General features: G+C 57.6%; 2 protein-coding genes across 11 annotated transcripts in view; one reads left to right on the forward strand and one right to left on the reverse strand.

Moving 5' to 3' along the window:
- Positions 1–572: 572 nt before the first annotated feature.
- LOC146757274 (uncharacterized) lies at positions 573–1,878 on the reverse strand. The gene is made up of 2 exons (XM_085523649.1): positions 1,431–1,878; positions 573–1,390 (listed from the first exon to the last, which is right to left on the reverse strand). Exons 1-2 carry the CDS (start codon positions 1,876–1,878, stop codon positions 729–731), a joined length of 1,110 nt encoding a protein of 369 aa, XP_085379775.1. The 3' UTR covers positions 573–728.
- Positions 1,879–2,338: 460 nt separating this feature from the next.
- The window catches only part of GPATCH8 (G-patch domain containing 8), a 28,692-nt gene continuing 11,159 nt past the window's right edge, over positions 2,339–19,871 (forward strand). For 2 of the 10 annotated variants that reach the window (XM_015885465.3, XM_085523547.1), the window contains exons 1-6: positions 2,339–2,412; positions 7,417–7,491; positions 12,363–12,435; positions 17,958–18,025; positions 18,141–18,227; positions 19,429–19,572. In XM_015885465.3, coding sequence (XP_015740951.2) covers positions 2,368–2,412; positions 7,417–7,491; positions 12,363–12,435; positions 17,958–18,025; positions 18,141–18,227; positions 19,429–19,572 — 492 coding nt within the window. In that variant the 5' untranslated portion in view covers positions 2,339–2,367. Of the gene's footprint in view, positions 2,413–7,416; positions 7,492–8,417; positions 8,453–11,359; positions 11,378–12,362; positions 12,436–15,402; positions 15,448–17,957; positions 18,026–18,140; positions 18,228–19,428; positions 19,573–19,871 lie in introns of all 10 variants that reach the window. The other 8 variants (XM_085523544.1, XM_015885460.3, XM_085523545.1 and 5 more) reach the window with 8 other exon arrangements.

Consider the following 19,871-nt stretch of genomic DNA (forward strand, 5'->3'; position numbering starts at 1 on the left):
CACAGCAGGGGCTGCTCCTTGCTGCCCCCCAACCACCCCCTCCCCACACAGAGCAGAGGGGCCCAGGCAGCTGCAGGAAGGGGCCCCACGCACCGGGCAGCAGCACAGACCCCTGATCACACACGTGTGTAAAACACACGGAGCTTGGGGGGCTGTGCTGTGTTATAGGGCTGTGCTGTGTTATGGGGCTGTGCTGTGTTATGGGGCTGTGCTGTGTTATGGGGGCTGTGCTGTGTTATGGGGCTGTGCTGTGCTATGGGGCTGTGCTGTGTTATGGGGCTGTGCTGTGTTATGGGGCTGTGCTGTGTTATGGGGGCTGTGCTGTGTTATGGGGCTGTGCTGTGCTATGGGGCTGTGCTGTGTTATGGGGCTGTGCTGTGTTATGGGGGCTGTGCTGTGTTATGGGGGCTGTGCTGTGTTATGGGGCTGTGCTGTGTTATGGGGGGGCTGTGCTGTGTTATGGGGCTGTGCTGTGCTATGGGGGGGCTGTGCTGTGCTATGGGGCTGTGCTGTGCTATGGGGCTGTGCTGTGTTATGGGGGCTGTGCTGTGTTATGGGGCTGTGCTGTGCTATGGGGGCTGTGCTGTGTTATGGGGCTGTGCTGTGTTATGGGGGCTGTGCTGTGTTATGGGGCTGTGCTGTGTTATGGGGCTGTGCTGTGTTATGGGGCTGTGCTGTGTTATGGGGCTGTGCTATACCCTGTGCCCCTGTAGGGCCCAACACATCCCTCACCCCACAGCTGCTTTGCCTGGCCCTGTCCTGGCAGCCCCACACATGGTAGCAGGCTGGGGGCCACGTTGTGCTGGGGGTTCCATGGGGTGGGTGGGGGTCCCACAACACTGTGGGGGTCCCAAGGAGTGGGTGGGAGTCCGAAGGTGTGGGGGTCCCACAGTACTATGGGGATCCAGTGGTGTGGGTGGGGGTCCCATGATGTGGGTGGGGGTCCCGCAGCGCCCCCCGGTGCCCGGCACGCAGCGCTGCCCGCAGCACGAGCGCCCTCTGGTGGGCGGACTCACGGGCGGACGCGTTGTGTGCGGGGAGCAGCGCGGTCCATATAGGGCCCGGTGCTCCTCAGTACCTTTAGCAGGTCCATATAGGGCCCGGTGCTCCTCAGTACCTTTATCAGGTCCATATAGGGCCCGGTGCTCCTCAGTACCTTTATCAGGTCCATATAGGGCCCGGTGCTCCTCAGTACCTTTATCAGGTCCATATAGGGCCCGGTGCTCCTCAATACCTTTATCAGGTCCATATAGGGCCTGCTGCTCCTCAATACCTTTAGCAGGTCCATATAGGGCCCGGTGCTCCTCAGTACCTTTAGCAGGTCCATATAGGGCCCGGTGCTCCTCAATACCTTTATCAGGTCCATATAGGGCCCGGTGCTCCTCAATACCTTTATCAGGGTCTATATAGGGCCCAGTGCTCCTCAATACCTTTATCAGGTCCATATAGGGCCCGGTGCTCCTCAATACCTTTAGCAGGTCCATATAGGGCCCAGTGCTCCTCAGTACCTTTAGCAGGTCCATATAGGGCCCGGTGCTCCTCAATACCTTTAGCAGGTCCATATAGGGCCTGGTGCTCCTCAATACCTTTAGCAGGTCCATATAGGGCCCTGTTCTCCTCAGTACCTTTATCAGGTCCATATAGGGCCCGGTGCTCCTCAGTACCTTTAGCAGGTCCATATAGTGCCCGGTGCTCCTCAGTACCTTTAGCAGGTCCATATAGGGCCCTGTTCTCCTCAGTACCTTTATCAGGTCCATATAGTGCCCGGTGCTCCTCAATACCTTTAGCAGGTCCATATAGGGCCCACACTGCAGGCCCCACAGGGACGGCCGGGCCGCGGAGAGGCAGCAGAGCAGGCCGGATCGCCCTCAGCGCCATGGAGGGCCCTGCCTGCGGTACGCCGAGGCCCTGCAGATGCTCTGTATCGTACAGATGCTCTGTATATCATTTAGATGCTGTGTATATCATTTAGATGCTCTGTATAATGCCGTATAAGTCTCTGTGTTGGGGGTCGGCTGTTCGGCCCGGAGCTGCGCCGTGAAGGCCGCGACCCCCCCAGTCACCGCCATCACCACAGCGCCTCAGGAGAGGACTGCAGGCCCCTCACAGCGAGCTCGCCCTCCTATTGGCTCGCACTGCCATCACTCAAGAGATCGGCGCGGTTCCATTGGCTCTCCCGAGAGGGCGGGAAGCTTAGCGCCCTCCCCGTGCCCCCTGGGTCGCGGCCTCGTTCCAGCCGGCTGTGCGCATGCGCGAGGCACGCAGCTTCAGCGCTCGGGCCCGATGCGCGCTGCGCATGCGCAGAGCTGAGGGGAGGGGGGAGGAGGAGGAGGAGCGGGGGGGGGCGGTGCGGGGCCGGGCCGCAAAATGGCCGACAGGTTCTCCCGCTTCAACGAGGACAGGGACTTCCAGGTAACGGCTGCGGAGCCCCGGGGCGGCACTGCGGGTCGGGGGGGGTCGGGTTGGGGTTGGGTTGGCGTTGGGTTGGGGTGGAGGTGCCGTTGGATGCGGCCGCCCGCAGCTCTTGGGGCCGGACGGGTGTTAGGCCTTGGGAGCGGGTGGGCCCGGTGCGTTGTGTGGGGGGTGATGGAACCGACGGGACCGGGCGGGGAGCAACGGGTCCGTGTGTGAGGAACGGGGGGAAACGGCGACTGTAGAGCGGGATGGGAGCGGGGATGGGGGGGAAAGGCCGCGGGGCGGGGGGAGCTGGGGGTGGGAACGGGCTGGAGGGGACGGCAATGGGAAACGGCTGGGAGAGGGGAGAGGGGAGATGGGCTGAGAGCTGGGAGGAGCCGATGGATGGGAACATGGACGGGGTGGAACGGGGGGGGGGGGGGAACCGGCACGGGGGGTGGAACTGCGGGGGTTAAAGGACCCTCCGAACCAAGGCGGCCCGTGAGCGCTGCCGGCCAGAGCAGGAACCCGATGGGTTCAATGAGAGCGAGTGGGGCGCTGCACCTGCACGGAACGAGCACGGCGATGCGGGAGGGGCCGGGAAGGACCAGGGGGGCACGGAGCTGCGGGGTGTGCGGTGGGACCGGAGGGGAGGGGAGTGATCCTTCATTATGCTCTGCAATGGGGAGGGCACATCGGGGATGTCAGCTACTGTTATGGGCTGCGAGGCTGAGATCGTCTGGAGACACAGCGATGGGGGCTGCAAGGCAATGGGGTCTGCAAGGCAATGGGGGCTGCAGGGCGATGGGGGCTGCAGGGCGATGGGGGCTGTGAGCATCTCCTGCTGGGGAACAATGAGCAACCTGGGGCCGTTGAGCCCGGAGAACAGAAGGCTGGGAGGGGAGCTGGGCGCTGCTGGATACACCCTGAGCCCCACAGTGTGAGCACGGATCCCTGCTGCAGCCCCACACATGGGGTCAGTTATTAAACACCTTGTGATTAGCGCCGACACGATGTGGTTCTGCCTGTGTGTTCCTGTTCCGGGCAGGCAGATGTTGGGTTTGGATTCTTCTGGTGGTGATTTGCTTTTGAAGCTCACATTGGGAGCACTGCAGAGTGTGGAAATGGGCGGCTGTGGGCCGTGTATTGCACAACGTGTGCGCACGTGGGCTCTGCTCTCCTTGTTTTCGTCCCTTTGCAGGGCAGCGTGGCTTCACAGCCAGCAATGGGAGCAGCAGAACCTGCTCCTGTGTCACTGTGTGATGTCAGAGGGAAGGGAGACAATGTCAGACAATGGCTGAGCGCTGCCCTGCTGTGCTGTGCTGAGTGCAGGGTGAGGGCTGGGCTGGGCACGGCGCTCTGCTGTGCTTGTGTGGGTCAGCCCAGGGCCTGCCTTGTGCTGTAATAAGCTGAGTCCTCTGTGCTATTATATCTGCGAGTTCCCGAGTGAGAGGAGGGGTTTATTTTGTGTACGGAGCTTTCCTTTGGGGGAAGAGACCCAGAGAGAGACGGAGCACGGAGGGCAGCAGTGATGAATTATAGAGGAGCTGCTCAGGTGTCTGCATGGAGCCCTGCTGCTGTGGGTCGCTGTGCTGGGGGGGCCCTGCTGTTCCTTCCTCTCTGTTGGTTGCTCCTGGAGGTTCGTTCTGACTCTGTTTCCCTGTGTTCAGACCGAGGTTGCTGGAGATGGAGCCCAGGAGCTGCTGTGCTCAGCGTGGCACCAACACGGTCATGGATGCAAAGCACCGCTCAGAGCTGGGGGACAATCTGGTTCTGTTGGTGTGAAGTCGTTGCTTTCCATGCAGGTTCCCTTTGTGGGGTGTTTAGAAAAGCTTTTTCATCCCATTTATAGCACCTTCATTGCAGGCTGTGGTGGGTGGGATTGCTTGGTCGTTAGGCCGGGCTCTGCCATTGAGCTCGGATGGGGCTGGGGTGCAGAGGAGCCGCGTTGTTTGCAGTCCGCTCGTGGTCTGGTGATCTCAGTGGAGCCAAAGGACACAGAGCAACGAGAAGGGAGAGAAACAAAAGGTCAGGAGTGCAGCGAGCGGGTCAGGGATCCGGCTGTGGGGAGGAGAAGCAGATGCCTTTGGATTAATGATGCGGTGAAAGGAAGCGAAAACAGCCCTTGGAGCTGCTCTGCTGCTGTCCCGTGTTTCTTAGAGCTGGGGGGGGGGGGTCTGGGTTGTGGGGGGCTGGGCAGCACGGAGCTGTAGGGAGCTGTTTGGGTTCCTGGCTGCTGCAGGGAGGTGGGTACAGGTCGGGGCTGAGGGCTGCACGTGGCTCTGTGCGTTAGGGTGAAACCAGCAGCAAAGCAGGAGGGGTCTGGGGGGGGGCAGAGCTGGGTCTGGGGGGGGGCAGAGCTGGGTCTGGGGGGGGGCAGAGCTGGGTCTGGGGGGGGGCAGAGCTGGGTCTGGGGGGGGCAGAGCTGGGTTGGGGGGCAGAGGGGTCAGCTGGGGGATGGGGGAGGTGTGACTGCAGCCAGAGCAGCACAGCGGGGCTGCTTTGCCTGCCGCTGTCTGATGCTGTAGCGGTATCGTGCTGTGTCTGTGTGCTGCTCTCCTGGTGGCACTGAGCCTCGTTGTCCAGCTGTGCTGCTGCAGCTCTGTGCTGGCTGTGTGAGCAGAGCAGCACGCAGCGCATGCTAGGAGCTGCATTGGGGTCCGTGCAGGGCTCTGTGCCCCACATTGCACCAGCACAGGTCCCTGTTGGGGTTTGTCACGGCGATGTGTAGCTGTGCTGGCCTGCAGGCAGCTCTGTGTGTTCACAGCACTGTGTGCACTTGGGTTCTGCTGTTTGGCTGCACAGAGCTGGAGGTGCAGGAACGTGCCCAGCACGGCCCGGTGCTGCTGTTGGAGCTGGGGGGGCTGTGGAGCCTCAGAGCTGCCCGCCCTGCAATTAAGGGCCCTTCTGTCAAAAGCTGCCCATTGAAATTCCCATCCGCCGGTAATTGCTTTTGTTGTATCACTGGAGAGGTTTGCTCTTGAAGCACTCGGATGTAATTGCTGTGTTGCTGTGTTTTTCTGCCCTGTGGTTTCGTTCAGAGGTGTGCGGTGCCCGCAGGGCTGGAGGATCCTGGTGCATTGAGCTCAGCAGTGAGGGTTTGACTGTGCCCGTGTTAGTGCAGGCTGCCCAGCTCCCATCGCACCCTGTGCTGTATTACCTCCCTTCTCGGAACCTGGCGTTGTCCAGCAGAGCTGAGGGCAGGATGGAGCCCCGTGGGAGCACATTGCTCCAGGACGCATCGTATCCCGTGCATTGATGGATGCTGGAGGAGCCCCGCGGAGCTGTGCAGTGTGGGAGCAGGGCTCTGTGCATCGGCCTTGCTTTGGAGCTGCTCCATGGCACACAGCTGTGTGCTGCACCTCCCCAAGGAGCCACACGCTGCCCATGGCTGTGCTGGAATGCTGTAAGAGAAGAGTTGTGCAGGGCAGGACTGTGGCACCATGGATGTGCTGCTGGGCTGTGCCCTGCCTGGCTCCTCACATCACTGCTGGCTCTATGGGCCTCTTTGGCCCCTTCCTTTGTTAGTGGTGGCCGTGAGCAGGGCTGTGTGTGCACAGCAGCCGGAGCAGAGGCTCCTTTTGGTGCTCAGCAGCCCTGATTTGTGATGGTTTTGTTTCACCTTTGTTCCGGGTTGTTCCCTTCACTCAGAGCTTTGCTCTGCACAGTGGTGCAGGTCGGAGCTCTGGCATTACCTTCTCAGTGCTCCCAGCCGTGTCCTGCAGGATCGCGGTGTGTTCTCACTACATTCGGGGTTTAATTCATGGTTAGATCGGAGCATCTTCCCCTGCTGCATTGTCTCAGTGCAGGGGGCACAAAATGGCTCCGTTTAAGCGCCGGGTCGGAGCGCAGCACACAGCAGATGGAGCCGCCCCCATCCAGCTCCGGGAGGGATGCAAATACATCAAGTCCAGCCCTATGGATAGCAATGGGAGTGCTGGCTCTCACACAAGCTGAGTTTGCTTCTGGGGCTGCTTTGCAATCGACTTGGATGAGGTTCAGCCTTTGGCATCGCTTCCGGGAGGGGACTCTTTTGTTTTTGTTAGCAAGGCCTGCAATGGGCCAGGCAGGCTTTGGAGCTGAGCCTCAGTGCCTTCCGATGGAGCCTCGGTGCCTTCCGATGGAGCCTCGGTGCCTTCCGATGGAGCCTCGGTGCCTTCCGATGGAGCCTCAGTGCCTTCCAATGGAGCCTCAGTGCCTTCCAATGGAGCAGGCAGGGAGGTTGGGTGGCCCCAGAGGTGACCCTGCTGGCAGGCAGCGCTGGCTGCAGGCAGCAAGTCGTGCTGGGAAGTCAGAAAGGAGAAAAGCCAGCACAGTTTGTAGTGCTGATCTGAATGCTCTGCAGATTGCGTCCCTGGGTGTGACATTCTGCTGTGAGGGGCTGCAGGACAGCCGGTGTTTGGGTACGAGCACCAAATCCTGTTCTCTTGGCTCTGGGTGTCCAGGGACTGTGGGGGCTGCCCTGTGCTCTGCCGGCTGCACTCAGCTGGCAGCAACATCTCACGTTGGATCTGTGCATTCCTTGCAGCAGAAGGAAGGCAGCAGAGTGCTGCTGTGCTCAGCGGTGGCGCTGCGAGCTCCTGCTCGGGCTGGTGGCAGCGCTGGGCTGGGAGGGGCTGGGGGCACTGGTGGGTGTGGGGCAGCCCTGGCTGTGATGCTGGTGCAGCGCTGGTTGCTGGGGATGCAGCGTGAACATCTGTGAGCAAAAGCAGCTGCCGTGTTTGTGGTGTCAGGAATTTACAGCTTCGGACAGGCCATAATGGAGGTGGTTGTCCTGAAATGGCTGCTGCTTCCATCCCGCTTTGTGCACAGTGCAGTGGGATGGGAGAGCTGCAGCCTGCTGTGTTGTGCTGCTGTGCCGGTACCGGGCCGTGGTGCTGTGCTGGTTCCCAGCTGTCGGTTATTTATTGTGCTGGCAAAACATACCAAATGAACTCATGCCCAAACCTGGATCACAAAATGAGAGCTGTGGGTTGAGTCCATATTCTGTGCTATAGAGCTGACTGTCCTCTTCTCACCCAGGGCAACCACTTTGACCAGTATGAAGAAGGGCACCTGGAGATAGAGCAGGCGTCCCTGGACAAGCCCATCGAATCGGTAAGGCTGAGCTCCCAGCACCAGCACCCACCTGCCCCGTGCTGGGCCCCGGGCGCGTTGCTGTGGGCAGGAGGGGGCTCCTGAGGGGGCTGCCATGGCAGGGCGAGCTGCATGCGGAGCTTGTGTGTGCCAGGGCTGCCAGCAGCACCCCCCGGCTGTAGGTACCGCTGCCACTGAGTTCGGTGCTCCTTCAGAACTGCCTTCATGCACTCAGAGCCGGTGGGATTTTTAATGTTTTTGCCAGTCAGTTTAGTTGTCACACAGACCCGAAGGGATAGTGGAGCAGGGAGCATTCCGATCCTCTTCAGTCTTTGTTTTTTGGCTCCTGATGGGTTGGGGTGGCAGGATGGCACCTGGCAGCACGGCTGTGTCAGGGTAGCAGCACAGCTTCCCTATGGGGCACGGCTGTGTCAGGGTAGCAGCACAGCTTCCCTATTGAACACGGCTGTGTCAGGGTAGCAGCACAGCTTCCCCACGGTGCCGGAGCTGTGTTGAGGATTTCCAAGTGTTGCTTTTGTGGCTTGTTTTTTTCCCCTTCCTCACGTGCAGAGCACGGGCAGCACATGGGGCAGCTCAGCTCTGGGGACTTTTCCCTTTTCCAGCTTTTTGGAGCTTTTTCAGTCCCGTCTGTGCCCGCTGTGGCCGCAGGGCTGTGCTCAGCTGCAGGCGTCCAGCTTCAGCCCTGCAGCCTCAGCAGCAGCAGAGGAGGAGACGTGGTGAAGGCAGATCCCCTCAAACCTTCCCACTCCCACTTAGCAAAGGAAGCTGCTGAAGTTCCTCCGTGCCCACTTAGAAGCCGTTGGGTGTTAGCAGAGCTCGGTGTGTCCTCCTGGTGTGTAGGTGCTGTTGTGTGTGTGTTTGTGTGCGTGTTGGGATGTTTACCAGAATTTACACAACTTGGGGTGTTCGACGTTTTTCTTCCGCAGCAGTTGGTCCATAGTAGCTAAGCAGCCCCGGTCTGGTTTGTATTGCACGGTCTGCCTTTTTTAATTTCTTCTCTAGGGTTTCCTTTCCCCTTTCTGATTTCTGTTCTTCTGGTCCAGTGAACACTGCATATAGTACCTCCTGTCCTCTGTGCTGGCATGATGCTAGATCTAGGCATGGCAGTAATCGATGACGCATGAGATAATGCTGCAGAGATGGGAGCTTGTATTCAGCGTTGTCCTGAATACCTCCGTCGTGCATCGTGGCCTGGGGGTCTCATTGAACTGCTGAGATAGAGCTGAAGGAAGCGCTCATGACACAGCACTGACAGAGCGGAGCAGATGAGCAGCCTGCAGTGCAGGGAGCAGCCGAGCTTTGGAGCTCTGAGCACAGCTGGGGGCAGGAGGGATCCCACTGCACCCCCGGGAGCTGCTGCCTGCACAGGGAGCACATGGAGCATGTGGGGCACCTGCAGGCACAGCCCTTTGTCACCCAGGGTTTGGTGAGCGAGGAGCTGCAGCAGTAAGGACACAATGGAATGGCAGCTGGTATTTAAGGGCTGTGCTGGGAGTGGGAGGTGGGCTGGGCGGCCATTGAGGGTCCCTTCCAACTGCAGCAGTTCTGGGGCTCTGTGCTGCTGTCTGATTCACAGCTCGGGGTAGCTTTAATGCTCAGTTTGGCCTTGTGCTTAAACTGTGCTCCATGCGAGGGCAGAGGACAAGGCAGAGGGTGCTGGGCCCAGTGCTGCACACCAGCACCTGCTGCTGCTCTGTGCCTTCACGGCTGTGCCCTTGGCCTTGTGAGCAGGCCTGGCTCTGCAGGGTGCCCTCACACACAGCACACCTCCATCTTCATGTTGTCTTCATTCAGAACGCTGCTGGTTCTTGGGAGACAACCTGCAGGTGGGAAACAAGAATAACCCTTCAGGTTTCCTGCTGCCAGTGGAAGTGTTTCCCACCCTCTTAATGACCCACGTGCTGTAGGTAGTGAGTTATGGCTGGGGAGGGGGGGGTTCCCCCCACCAAACACAGAGCACACCCAGAGCAATGGGGAGATCCATCTCTGCAGCATTATCTGTTGAGAGGTGCTGACCGTACTGCTACAGCATGCAACTCGGAGGTGGCTGGAAACACGAGGTCTGGGAGTCTACAGATCCTTACAACGCTGAGACACCTCCTCAATGTGCTCGCGGCCTTTGGTTCCGTGCAGCCCTGCTTTGTCTGGGCCGCAGACCGGTGTGAGTCCCAGCACAGCACACACATGGCAGCAGGGCCCGAGCTGGGAGATGCGCTCAGCCTCAGCCAGGAGCTGCTTCCCATTCTCAAATTGAAAGTATTTCCTATCAATGGAATAACTCCTTGCAGCTGCATGAGCCTCCCCCACAAGTGACAGCGCCCTTTGTGCTGCTCTGACAGACCCTGGCAGTGTCAGCACGGCCAATGCTGCCTGTCCATAGCTGCAGAGCCCTCGTGCAGCATCTCAGCTCACAGCGGGGCCGTGTTGGCTGTGACACACTCAGTGTGTGCTGAGCTCAGGTGCTCAGAGGGCAGCAGTGACCTGTGGCACCTCTCATAGAGCCCGTATTTCCCCATTGTGGAAGGTGGCTCTCCTTGTCCCCATCCCAGCGCTGGGGTGAGCATCCATCCAGCAGCACGCTGCCCTCCATGCTGCCCCCTGCTCACACGGAGCCGAGCTGCCCGGCCGTGCCCCGCAGGCTGCAGCGCCCGCTGCCTTTGGTTGCACCCTGTACAGATCTGTGGACTCCACTGGTTCCAAAGTGTAACTGGGAGAGCTGCTGGTTTGACATTTAGCAGCAGCCACGTGTGGACAGTGCTATAAATAACGTGCTTCTTGAAGCTGAATGGTGTAGCATTACTATTTGGCTTTTCTCTCTGGTCTTCATTGTGTCATCTGTAGTGAGCTCTAGGTTTTGTTTTGGGACTCTTTTCAACCTCTCGTTTGCATGGGTTCACCCCGTAGCATCCACCCCTCGCTTCTGGTCCCCGCATACACAGTCAGCACAGCTTACAGCCCACTCAAGAGGCTCATGGCTCCCTGAGCTGTACGGAGAGGATCCGAGCGCTGTGGGCCGTGTGCTCACATGGCAGCCCTGCACCGGGCACGGCTGGTTCCGGTTCTGTCTCCATGCAGCCCCATCTGCTCCCAGCCGAGCCTGTCCCGCCTCCAGCAGCACCGAACCCGTCCAGTTCCCAACAGATGGTTCTGCTGGTGCCTTTCCCTGTGCTGGGGGCAGGGCTGTGCTGTCACACGGGGTCACGGAGCTGGGTTCCAGGTGGGCTGGGCGGCCAGACCGAGCACGGAGCTCACACCTGTGTGCAAAGTTCCCATCCACACATGGAAACAAAGGCCCCAGCGCTCCTCACCTGCACAGATATCACTGCCAGCGGTGGGACACCAGCCCCAAAGCAGCAGAGTGAGCACGTGGAGCTGCCCTGTGCCCAGCAGCTGTGCACAACTCAATATGGAGGATCTCAGCTCTCTATGCCAGCAGGAGCTCACGGTGAGAGGGGCACCGTGCCCACGTGGGAGCCCACCCTGCACACAGCTGGGTGCTGTGGGTGCTGAGCACAACGTGGGGCAGCACAGGAGAGGCCCCACTGAGCAGCCCCCATCCCGGCCCAGCAGGGCGGCCATGCTCTTGAGTGGCGCTGTAAGAGCGGTGCTAATGTGTACAACCCTCTAAATGGTTCCTCCCTGCCCTTAACATCCGTCCCCCCTCACTGTGTCGGTCACAACACGCCGCTCTTGAATCTCCCAGCTGGTCTTGACTTGTTGACTTTCTTTTCTGCTTTCACTCTTCTTTAATAAATACATGACTTGCGAGCAGTGAATTGAAAACAAAGCAAAAGAAAAAAAAAAAAAACGACCATTAGTGATGGGACAGTTTCTTACTTTGTGTTACATTTAACTGTTCTTTTGACAGCCCAGTTTTTAAAGCCAGGTTCGTATGGAAATGCTTTCACTCCACTTGCACTGCTTTTGGAATAGCGTACCGCTCCATCTGTCGTTCCCTTGGTGCCTCGCCGTGCAGTCAGCACAATGTCTCATCCCCGCTCTGTGCCCCGGTGCTGCTCCCCATGGGGTGCTGGGTGCCCCCATTCAAAGCCAACCCTCCATTGCTGCAGTGCTTCCCCAGCCGATCGGCTCCATCCGGGCAGATGAGACATTATGCTTATTGTCCCCCTCCATGCACTAATGGTTCCTCGCTGTTAATTACCGCTAGGCCTGTTTCATTCTAACACCTTAGTGTTCCGGTTAGTTTCCATGTGAGATGCATCACCCAGTCTGTGCTTGAGCTCATTTGATTTAACGGATTTCTTTATTTTGGTTTTACTAACCTCACTGTTTTTTCAGTTGAATATTGGCTGCATGCTGGTTTATATCTCTATATCCATATCTAAAACCCAATCAAGTGTAGCCTGGATTGTGCTCTGATTGCGTTTGGTTTTAGTGGTGGGCAGTGCTGCACTGACAGCTCTGGGTTCTCTAAATCCTGACACGCAAACCAAGCGACTAAACGCAGCGTAGGCCTCCGCCAGCCTCCTAACGGTGCTGTCTAGGTGATGGATTCGATTGTCTCGTAGCCTGATTTGATGCTTTTTACTCTCAATTTTGACCGTACACCTCGTTCTCCCCCATTGCTTTCTGTTCTTTTTGGTTGTCGTGGTTGTTTTCCCTTCCCCGTGACACACACGTTGCCCCACACACCATCAGGCAGCGGCCGAGCCCGGCCCTGCAGCAATTCCAGCCAGCAATTTTTGCCATTGGTCTCTCCCTTTCCTCGGGCACACGTTGCCTCCTCAGTAGCATTTTTTTTGCATGCGTATCTATGTAGAAAATCTCTCGTTCATCACATGTTGCAGCGGCGGCGGGCAGGATCAATTACTGGAATATTTTTGGTTTGTTCTCTCTGTTCTGTCTGTCAGGATAATATCGGACACCGCTTACTGCAGAAGCATGGCTGGAAGCTGGGCCAGGGTCTGGGCAAGTCGCTGCAGGGTAAGTGCTGCCGTGGGCTCCCACAGACACCTCCAATGTCCGCTCTACGTGACCTGATTTCCATCGCCGTGGCCAAACGGAGGCACTGCTGCGTTTCTCGTGGGGATGGAGCAGCTCTGGAGCATGTGGGGCCTCAATAGGGCCATGTGGGGCTGCAATGGGGCTGTGTGGGGCCACAGTGGGGCTGTGTGGGGCAATGTGGGGCTGTGTGCCCACAGCCTGCTGGCAGCTGGGGCCGCCCGGCTCCTCGCTGTTCCCTTAGCTGTAGTCTGAAGAGCTGGTGCCCTGTGAGCAGCCCTCCTGCCCCCAGCAGCCCTGCAGAGTGTGTCTGTGCTGTGTGGGGCTGCTGGAGGGCTGGGGGGCTGTGTGTGCCCTGGGGATGCACTCAGCTCTCCAGCTGAAGCACTCTGACCTTTCGGACAGGGCTGCACTGGTGGTTGATGCTTCTTGCTGGGTTCCATTTGGAGTTCTGCAGTTCATGCATGGCCTTCCTACTGTCCCGGTGCCTCCTGGAGCTCGGGGCTGTAGCTGTTGCCCCTCAGCATTGTGCAGTGGTGTTGCAGTGTTCCTCACTGCTTCCTCCTCTGGGTGTCCCTTTGTTGCTGTGTGTGGGAAAGCTGGGCCCAGCACAACAGCTGCCATGACCCCCGGGCTCTGTGGGGGTGAGGGGCAGCTGTGGGGTCTTGCTGCTGTGCCCTTCTGCTTCACAGCATAGAGTGGGTTGTGTTGGGGGGCCTTGATGGTCACCTAGTTCCAGCCCTGCTGCAGCAGGATGCTGAGGAGCTCCCTGCTGGCACTGAGCAGCGTGCAGCACCGCTGGGCATCGCTCTGCGGGTGCTTCATTCATTGTGCTGTGGCTTTGCTGCCTGAATCGTCTCCAAACCCATCTACAAACTGAAGAGAGGAAGCCGTGGCACCAGTTTGATCTGTGATCCAGGAGTCTGAGGGCACCTGGTGTGTGCTGAGGGCAGGGGAGCAGAGCAGGAAGATCTTCCTTCTATTTGTATTCATCCGAACATCCAGTGGAGGTGGAGAGGTGAGGACACAGAGCTGCTGTGCTGTGAGCACCGTGCTGGAGCCTGCAGGATGTCTGATAGCACACAGCTCACAGCCCTTTGGATTGCTGCAAACCAGAATACTTTACCTGGCATCCTGTATTTGGCAGCAGTGCTTTGCAGCCAGCCCTCAGAGCTCAACTTGGTTTGCATGCATTGAGGTCACCCCCACCTCCTTTCCATGTAGCTGACCTGAACAAAGCAGCTGCTGACTTGCAGCGTTACGAAGCCATTCCCCATAGCTGGGGCTCCCTCCCTCATTTCAATGCACCTGGAGTCACACTGCAGCACAGTGCCTTGGCAGTGAGGGGTTGTGCACCCGCAGCGGGGCTGGCTGCAGGAGGGGCAGCTATGGGAGAGACCTGCTGGTTTCCTTCCATCCCAGCAGGGAGCACTGAGCAGACGAGCTGTGCTTGGCAGTGCTGGGCCATGTCCCTTCCATAGCTCTCTCTCAGGAGCTATTTGCCCCCATTGCCCCCCCGTGGTTTCTCAGCCCACCTGCCGGGTCTCTGGGGCCGTATCACAGAGGTGAAGCACATCCCGGTGCTGTGTGTGACCCTGCGGGGTGCTGGGGGTGATCCAGCAGGGCTGGCTGGGCTCAATGGCTCAGGGCTCACATTGCAGAGGTGTCAGCGCTGGCTCCGGCAGCAGCTTCCAAATGGCCGGCAGCGCATCCAGCCCCTTGTTCCTCCATTTGGTGAATGCTCTGATCTCACAGAGATGTTTGAGGCCCTGGGAACACTGAGAAAAACAGCACGAGGGAATGAGGAGTTGTGTGTTCATTGCCGGGCTCTGAAGCTCTGTGATGTGTGAGGATGCTCTGTGCTCTGTGATGTGCGTGGAAGAAAAGGAGAAGAACGGGCTGCACCATTAGTAAGTATTGGGAGGTTTGGCAGCCACGTGCAAGAAATGGATGGAAACACGATGTTATCTGCAAAGCCTGCAGTGAGTGCAGGGATCTGAGCTGGGCACAGACAGACTGTGCTGCTGAGTGGAGCATGGGGCAGGGCAGAGGGTTGGGCAGCAGAGGGGGATCCACACGCAGGGTGCAGGGCAGCACGGTGCCCCTGCTGTGTGTGCAGCCCCTTCATACCGATGAAGCTCCCGGTGCAGTTTGTGCACAGTTGGGATCTGCTCCCTGGGGCTCTGCTTCTCTCTGGGCGTTCCAGGCCTGGTCTGAAGCTCGTGTTTGTCTGTGACCCTTCCAGAAGCAGAGATAAACAGGATGAGCTCAGCAGTGCTGCTCCCAGAGGCCGCGGGATGAGAGGCCGCCTTGTTCTGTGCTGCCTTGTTCTGCTGTGCTGCCTTGTTCTGCTGTGCTGCCTTGTTTTCCATCAGCTCAGGGCTGGGAAGGATCGTTGCTGTGGGCCAGCAGGGAGCGTGCCAGGGCTGCCTGTCAGCTGCACTCACTGCTCTCCTTGTGATGAGCTGCAGCCGGATCTGCAGCTCCGTGCACAGCAGGCCCAGCAGAGCTTGCACAACCCTTGTGAAAGGTGGCTCTGTAAGTGGGGATGGTGCTGAGTGCCGTCCTGCCCCACTGTGTGCTCCTATGGGGTGCTCCTATGGGGCGCTGCTCCCCTGTTGCTGTGCTGCACGCACTGTGCAGCCAGGGCTGCGCTGCTCCATGTGCTCGGTTATGGGGCGCAGTGTGGGGCACCGCGGCTGCTCCTCGGTGGCCGCTGTGCTGCACTGTGGTTGTGCTGAGCCCAGGGATGCACACAGGGGTCCTGCTGTGCTCCCCACGTCCCCCCAGGTTTGGTTGTGCCACCCCACAGCACACGGTGCCGGCCCGGCCCCATGGCGCGGTGATGGGGTGGAGGGGTTTGGAAGCCGCCCGCTGCGGTGTCCCACCTCCCTGCCTGTTTCCTGCCCCAGTGGTTTGTGCCTAACAAATGGTGTTTCTTTTTTACAGCGTTATGATCCTGGACTTGTTGTGGTGATGGTAAACTTAGCAGTGGTAATTTTTAATTTTCAGACTGAATTCCTCCTTTGTCATCAGTGCACCAATTTGTTAGGCTTACTTTCTCTGTTGTAGCCATCATCCTTCTGCTTGGTCTTTCATTTTCCTTTCCTTTCTTTCCGCACACGTGTCTGATCCTCGTTCATTTGAAGGGTATCTCTAAGAAGGGACGTTTCTGTTTGTGTTAGAACTGCCCCAATCAGTTCCAAAGTCCAATTTCTAATACTGTCCAATTGATTCTCCCCACTGTGGGCACCAGCACTTGCTACTGCAATTTACCAAGCGATGTTGGAGCAGCTCTGCCGGCCTTACAAGGCTAAAGCAGCTCCGTGCTGTTTGTATGCGGGGCTTTGCCGGGCTCCCTGAGCTCTCTGTTATTGGAGAAATGAACCCAAATCGGACCCAAATCGAAGCTGTGCTGCAGAGCGGGGGCACGCGTGGCCCCAGCCGTTGTAAAGCGACGCTGTGCTTAGGAAGCCATTTATCAGCTGGCTTTAATTTGGTCCTTTGGCTAAAAATGGCGCTCACTGCTTCCTGCCTTATACCATTGGGCCAAGGAGAAACGCTTCCAAATGGGGAATAAAGCAGCCAAAAGGCGAGCGGGATCCCAAGGCACCGCTCTGCAATGGGTTAATGACCCACGTGGGATCGATATCCACTGAATATCCATTGTGCAGCCACAAGCAGAGCCATTGCAGCATGGGGCTGAGCCCGTGCCCTGCACCCATCCCTGCCACCCCAGCCCTCGGTGCCCTGCAGCGCTGTGGGCCGGGGGGGCGCGCGGATCTCAGAGCCCAAAGGTATAAGTGTGTTTATGTGTGTAACAGCGGGTTCAGCCCGGGGCTGCAGGGGCTGTTCTGTCACCCAGGTGCCACTCGGAGCAGGTAAGTGCTGGGTTTACATCGCTGGGATGTAACGTGTCCAAAAGGGTCCAAAGATCCAAATCAGTTGAACTCTAAAGCTGTGGTAGGAAAGTGCTTGCGTGCCCCATTTTGCTTTGTTTGGCTGGTTATGAGCGGATTAAAGATACGTTGAAAAATAATAATAATAATAATAATAATAATAAAACCCCAACCCCGACAAAATCCGCAGCATAGTTTGATCAGTTCCAAGTCAATTCTCTTCGCTGGCGGCTCCTGCCACAGCCTGCAGCCATGGGCACATGGGGGGAAAGGGGGGAAAGGGGGAAATGGGGTCTGTGCTCTGAGATGAACTGAGTGGGGGCACAGCGGGGACTGGGGGAACTGGAAGCACAGGGACACACATAGAGACACACACACACTCATGCAGACATATAGACACACACATAAACACACACAGTCACACACATGGACACATATAGACACACAGACACACACACATAGACACACAGACACATAGACACACACACACACACAGACACACTCATGCAGACATAGACGCAGACACACACATGGACACACACGCTCGCATAGACACACAGAGACACATAGACACACATCGACACACTCATGCAGACATATGGACACACACATGGACACACACACCTACACACACACAGACATACACACTCATACAGTCACACACACAGACTCAGACACACACACATTCACGTAGACACACAGACACATAGACACATACATAGACACACTCATGCAGACACAGACAAATGCACACATAGACACACACAGACACACAAAGACACACACTCATAAAGTCTCACACAGACTCAGACACTCATACACACACACACACACACACTTATACATACCCACTCATACACACACACACTCACATAGACACACAGAGACACAGACACACATAGACACACTCATGCAGACATGGACACACACAGAGACACAGACACACACATAGACACACACATACTCACATAGACACACACAGTCACACACACAGACTCACACTCACACTCATACACACAGACACACTCATACACAATCACACACACACATACACTCACACATATACTCATACACACACACATACCCACTCACACACACAGACACGCACACACACACACACACGCACACTTATGCACTCACACACACACACACACATATTCATACACACCCACTTATACACACACACACACACACATTCATACACACCCACTCATACACACACACACACACACACATTCATACACACCCACTCATACACACACATACACACACCCACTCATACACACACATTCATACACACCCACTCATACACACACACACACACATACACACACACTCATACACACACACACACACACTCACTCACACTCACTGGTTGGGTGCTGATCTCGAGGCAGTTTCTCAGCGCTGCCCATGGTGCAGAGCTGCTCCATGCTGTGTGCGGCCCGGCTGGCTGCAGGCTGTGGGAAGGGCCGGTGTTTGGTTCACTGTAGCTTTCTGGTCTCTGCACTCCAAGGCAAGATCTCTAACCACCCAAACCCAATGTGTCGAGCGAGCCGTGGGCACGGAGCAGCCGCTGACCAACTGTGTGTGTTCCTGTTGCAGGGAGGACGGATCCCATCCCAATTGTCGTCAAGTATGATGTCATGGGCATGGGGCGCATGGAGATGGAGGTGAGGCTGATGTGTGGGGCAGGATGGGGCTGGGGCTCAACGTCCCTCTGAAGGTCTGTGGGACAAACGGCTGCTTTTCATGGGGTTCATTTCATGTCTTCTCTGTTTTAAACAGCTGGACTACGCCGAGGATGCCACTGAGCGGAGGCGAGTGCTGGAAGTGGAGAAGGAAGACACCGAGGAGCTGAGGCAGAAATACAAGGTACAGAGCTGGATGCTGGAACCTCAGCAGGAACCCACTGCTCTCATTCCCTGCTGTCACTGGGGTGGTTCATGTATTAACAAGAGGCTGCTCACACGCTGCCTGTGTCTCTGTTTTGTGCTGCAGTGAGCATCGAGGTGTGCTTTGGTTCTGCACCCAGCACTGCTGGCTCTGCTGCCTTGTGAGCACTGAGAGCAGTGGTGGCTTCCTGCTGTATTTGTTCACTCACTGCTGTAATGATTGTACTGGTAATGACCGCTGTAATGATTGTATTGGTAATGGCTGCTGTAATGATTGATCCCTCTGGGGCTGAGTGATGGTACAGAAACCTTCTGGCACGTTTCAGGGCTGCCATGGCCGTTACCAGCAGAGTGAGGCAGCTCAGTGCATCCCAGAGGAGCTGTGGATCTGCTGCCCACAACTGCTCCGTCATCCCCTGCCCCCTTTGGGCACTGATAACTGAGGGCTGCGGTCGCTGCTCCACCACAGGATGAGCAGCAGATCCTGCCTGGGTGCAGGAACAGCCACAGCCAGCAGGGCAGCACAGTGACCATCCTGCTTGGCTCCTTTCCTTAACTGCCTTCGTGGGGACCTGCGGCAGCCCCACACCCCCATGTACAGCCCCACATACAGCCCCACATCCGCATGCACAGCCCCACACCCCCACATGCAGCCCCACACTGCCATGCGCAGCCCCACACCCTCATACACAGCCCCACACCCCCATGCACAGCCCCACACCGCCATGCACAGCCCCATGCACAACCCCACACCCCCACGTGCTGGCAGTTCTTAGTTAACACGGGCTCTCTGCAGTAGATGGACACAGGAGCTTATATCCTTTATTTCAAAGCTGAGTTGTTGTAAGGCAGTAACACCCACCTGCTGGCAGCTGGATGCTTTAGGCTTTTCCCCCCTGGGTGCTGCAGTCTCTTTGCACAGCTCTGGCCCTGCAGAGCACACCATGGCAGTGCTGTTCATTGCCACTGAGGCACTAAACCAGGAGATTCACCGTGTTCTTTGGACACAACCTCATCACATCAGAGGCAGAAAGCTTCCTACGTGCATTTCTCTCTCCATCTCCTCCTGTCTATGGCAGGAATGTCCCTTCACTTGGTGTCTGTGAGCACCTCCTGCCTCCAAGGAGTCATTCCAGCTGCTCTCTGGGATGTTCAACGTGTGACTTGTCTTCATGTTACAGGATTATGTGGACAAGGAGAAGGCGATCGCCAAAGCTTTGGAGGAGCTCAGGGCCAACTTCTACTGTGAGCTGTGCGATAAGCAGTACCAGAAGCACCAGGAGTTTGACAACCACATCAACTCGTACGACCACGCTCACAAGCAGGTAAATGGAGCCCAGCACTCAGTGCTGCTCGCTCCGTGCTCCCTGCAGCCGCCTCCTTTGCACTTCACACTCTGGATTCCCCCCATGTGCTCGTTGTAATCACACCCCAGGAGCAGCCCTGTGTCCAGCCTTGTGCCCCCATCCCTTTGGAAACAACCAAACAACAAGCACACAAACAGGAGGGAGCAGCAGCCGCTGCTGGTGGGAGGCTCCGTGTTGGGTGATGGGAGGTGCAGGATGCTGGTAAAGGGGGGTTGAGCTCCTCCTGACCTGGGTGTGGATGGCTCCTGCTTCATGTC

This window comes from Coturnix japonica, chromosome 24, assembly GCF_054131305.1.
Source record: "Coturnix japonica strain WE chromosome 24, WE-NBRP24, whole genome shotgun sequence".
Lineage (NCBI taxonomy): Eukaryota > Metazoa > Chordata > Aves > Galliformes > Phasianidae > Coturnix > Coturnix japonica.

Bases quoted from the DNA above. Each gene is read 5' to 3' on its own strand.
- LOC146757274 (XM_085523649.1), bottom strand. From the start codon at position 1,878: ATGGCGCTGAGGGCGATCCGGCCTGCTCTGCTGCCTCTCCGCGGCCCG. The intron at 1,391-1,430 runs GTATTGAGGAGC...ACCCTGATAAAG, and splicing joins CCTATATGGACCTGATAAAG to GTATTGAGGAGCACCGGGCC.